The sequence below is a fragment of the Propithecus coquereli genome, unplaced genomic scaffold, assembly GCF_000956105.1.
Source record: "Propithecus coquereli isolate 6110/MARCELLA unplaced genomic scaffold, Pcoq_1.0 Scaffold15, whole genome shotgun sequence".
In the NCBI taxonomy this organism is placed as follows: domain Eukaryota; kingdom Metazoa; phylum Chordata; class Mammalia; order Primates; family Indriidae; genus Propithecus; species Propithecus coquereli.
Genome location: NW_012139413.1, coordinates 486,391 through 489,665, shown reverse-complemented (window position 1 = coordinate 489,665; position 3,275 = coordinate 486,391). Strand labels below are relative to the sequence as shown.

The 3,275-nt window shown below is 39.2% G+C and overlaps 1 protein-coding gene across 1 annotated transcript; it reads right to left on the bottom strand.

Moving 5' to 3' along the window:
- Positions 1 to 1,048: 1,048 nt before the first annotated feature.
- Positions 1,049 to 2,642, bottom strand: LOC105806954 (T-complex protein 1 subunit zeta-like). The gene is given in 4 exon segments (XM_012640188.1): positions 1,049 to 1,347; positions 1,350 to 2,096; positions 2,099 to 2,306; positions 2,442 to 2,642. Coding segments are annotated over 4 exon segments (1,455 nt in total).
- Between the last annotated feature and the right edge of the window lie 633 nt (positions 2,643 to 3,275).

Below are 3,275 nucleotides of genomic sequence, written 5' to 3'. Positions count from 1 at the left end.
TTCCAATCTTTTAGTTATTTTAAAGTATACCCTAATTTATTGTTGAGTATAGTCACTTTATTGTGCTATCAAATATTGTTCATTCTATCTAATTATCTAACTATAATTTTGTACCCATTAACCATCCCCATTTTTTTTTCAACTGAACATTTATTGCACTCTTACTGTAGGCAGCTGCTAACACCCTCAAAATACAAAGCTGAGTAACACACAACTTCACCTTCAAGGACTGCAGAGAGACCAACTATATAAAAACAATTTCGTGGAAACATGTAGGAGAGAACAGTAATCTAAGTGAAAAAACACACTAGGGGATTTGAGATGGATATTTCACATAAGCAAAGTTCAGAGGCTTGAAAATACTGTCAGCCTAAAAATCTCGCATTTCACCTAGTAGCCCTAGTTAGTCCGTAGTCACCATGGCTTCAGCCATCTTCTGCCTCATCTATTTTTGCCACTCTGGACTTCCTTGGCTCTAGTTTACTCCTCCTATCTCCTGCATTTCTGGGGGAACATTTTAGCAAAGCTATTTCAAAAGCATGGCAAGTCTAATTGATCCAATAATTTTCCTCATAGAAATCTATACTAAGGAAACAGGGATGCTTTCAAAATCATAAATTACTTGTTATTTATATTAGCATAAAAATTTTCACCTTAAATGCTTAACAGTAGGGTACTGTTAAAATATATCTACATAAGAAATTATTAAACCATTAAAATTTGTTTTTCAAAGAATATTTAATAACAAGGTAGATAACATGTTTATCTAACATGTAATTTTGTCACTGTAGCTAAAGCAAACCATCCTGTTCACCAGGTAAAAAGGACCTCCTTTTATGTGTGTATTTCAGTGCAATTTAAAAAATACTGTAATTGCAATTTCAGAACTTCAGAATTTAAATAGGTGCCAGCGTTCTCTCCTTTTTTCGTATGGGCAAACAAAAATTCCTTTGGAAACCACTTGATGCTTGGACAAAAATTCCACAGCTATCTTCCTCAGGATCACTTTGGAGAGTCTTCAATATTCAAATACAAGAGAAGCTTCAATTCAACCTTTCAGAGAAGACATTCCAGCTCGCACAATCTCATCAACCAAGAGAATGCTGGTGGCAATCACAGTGCAGGAGTGAAGAAGCTGTTTCTTTACACAATAGTTATCCCATACGCCTACTTCTGTTGCCACCATTGGCTCACCTGCGTTCAAGTCCACACCCACAAGTTGACCTGATTCCAAATGTTCAGCCTGAATTTTAACTAACATTTCCTGAAGGTCAAAACCAGAATTCTGAGCAAGAACCTTGGGGATAATGAGCAATGCATCAACAAATGCTTGGACTCCAAGTTGGCCCTACCCTTTACACTGGGCTTACATTTAATCAGGGCTTCTGCCATTGCCACTTCTACTGCACCAGCACCTGGAACCACACAGCCATCATCAATAGCATTTTTGACAGCCCTCAAGCCATCTCTTATTGCATCTTTGATTTGAGTGAGTGCGTGCTTATTTGGACCTTTGACCAATAATGTCACAGAACGAGGATTGTTACATTTCTCAATAAAGGAGAACTTCTCTTCTCCTAATGTGTACTCATAGACAAGTCCCACATGTCCCAAACAGTCAGGATTTAGGTCATCAAAAGAATTTTGAGCTAGCCCACCATGAGCAAGAGTCAGCCTCTCCATATTTCTCCTTTTAGCTCTGTGCAGAGCTACTGTGCCTTCTTTTGCAAGAACATCTAAGGAAAAGGGGTCAATTCCCTTTTGATTAATAACAACAAATCCTTTATCTGAATCACCATGAACTTTCTTTTTCAGTTCTATTATTTTTTTATCTCTATCTTCAATGAATTTTCTTTCCGCTTTTACTAGTTTTTCTCTCTCTTCTGCACTCTTGTGAAAAAAGCCAGAATTCACTTCTGTTTTTTCATATTCTAATGACACATTGCACGTGAGGATGTAGGCATCTTCTACTCTTTTCTTCATATCAGGGTGCCGAGCTCCATAGTCCAAAACAAGCCCTCTGATTAAGCTTGTGTCAGTTTCAGATTTATATTTCATCTCCATGATCTCAACCATGAAGAGATCAATAGGTTCATTTGCTTTTTAATGGCCAAAATGGAGTCCACTACAGCCTCTGTTAAGACATCTGCAAGTTCAGCATGAACTTTAGTAGGAAGAGATGTTCTGGCCACATCTATAAGTGTTTCCCTGTCCATCTCTCTGCTTACTCTGACTTGTTCCAAAAAGTGCAGGGCCTTTTCCTTTGCAGCTTCAAATCCTTCAGTGATTATTTTGGGATGAAGCCCTTCAGAAACATAGAGATTCACCTGTTTCAGCAGCTCTCCAATGATTAGGACATTGGAAGTAGTACCATCACCAGTTATGTCATCCTGGGCTGTTGCCACTTTTGCTATTAAGGAGGCTGTTGGGTGTTGATTTTACATTTCGTGAAGCAGCACATTGCCGTCTTTGGTAAGCTTGATGTCTTTAGAGCCAAAAACAAGCATTTTCATGGTTCCCTTAGGCCCCAAGTTGGTCCTCAGCACGTCCTGCAGCCCCTGAGCCGCAAGGATGTTGACTGCCAATGCCGCCTGGGCTCGGGCCACCTCAGCCTTGGGGTTCAGAGTCTTCATGGCCGCCATAGCTGATCTAACAGAAGAAGAGGGGAAAGCTGGCGTGTGGTGCCGGCTCGGCGTGGCCGGGAGGTACTATCCGGGTCTTCTCAACCATCCCCATTTTGTCCCCCCAGACACACACACTGCCCTTACCAGCCTCTGGTAACTGTCATTTTACTGTCTGTCTCCATGAGATGAATTGTTTTTAATATTTAGCTCCCACAGGTGAGTGAGAACATGAAAGATTTGTCTTTCTGTTTTTGGCTTATTTCACTTAACATAATGTTCTCCAGTTTCATCATGTTGTTGCAAATGGCAGATTTCATTCTTTTTTGTGACTATATAATATATAACATTCCATTGTGTATACATACCACAATTTCTTTACCCATTTATGGACAATTAGGTTGATTGCAAATATCAGCTATTGTGAACAATGCTGCAATAAACATGTGAACACAGATATATTTTAATATACTGATTTCCCTTCCTTTGGATATATATATACCCAGCAAAGGTATATATCCATTGGGATATATATCCAATGGGATTGCTGGGTCATATGATAGTTCTGCTTTTAGTTCTTTGAGGTATCTCTATGCTACTTTCCATAGAAGTTGTACTAGTTTGCAGTCCCACTGGCAGTGTATGAGTATACTT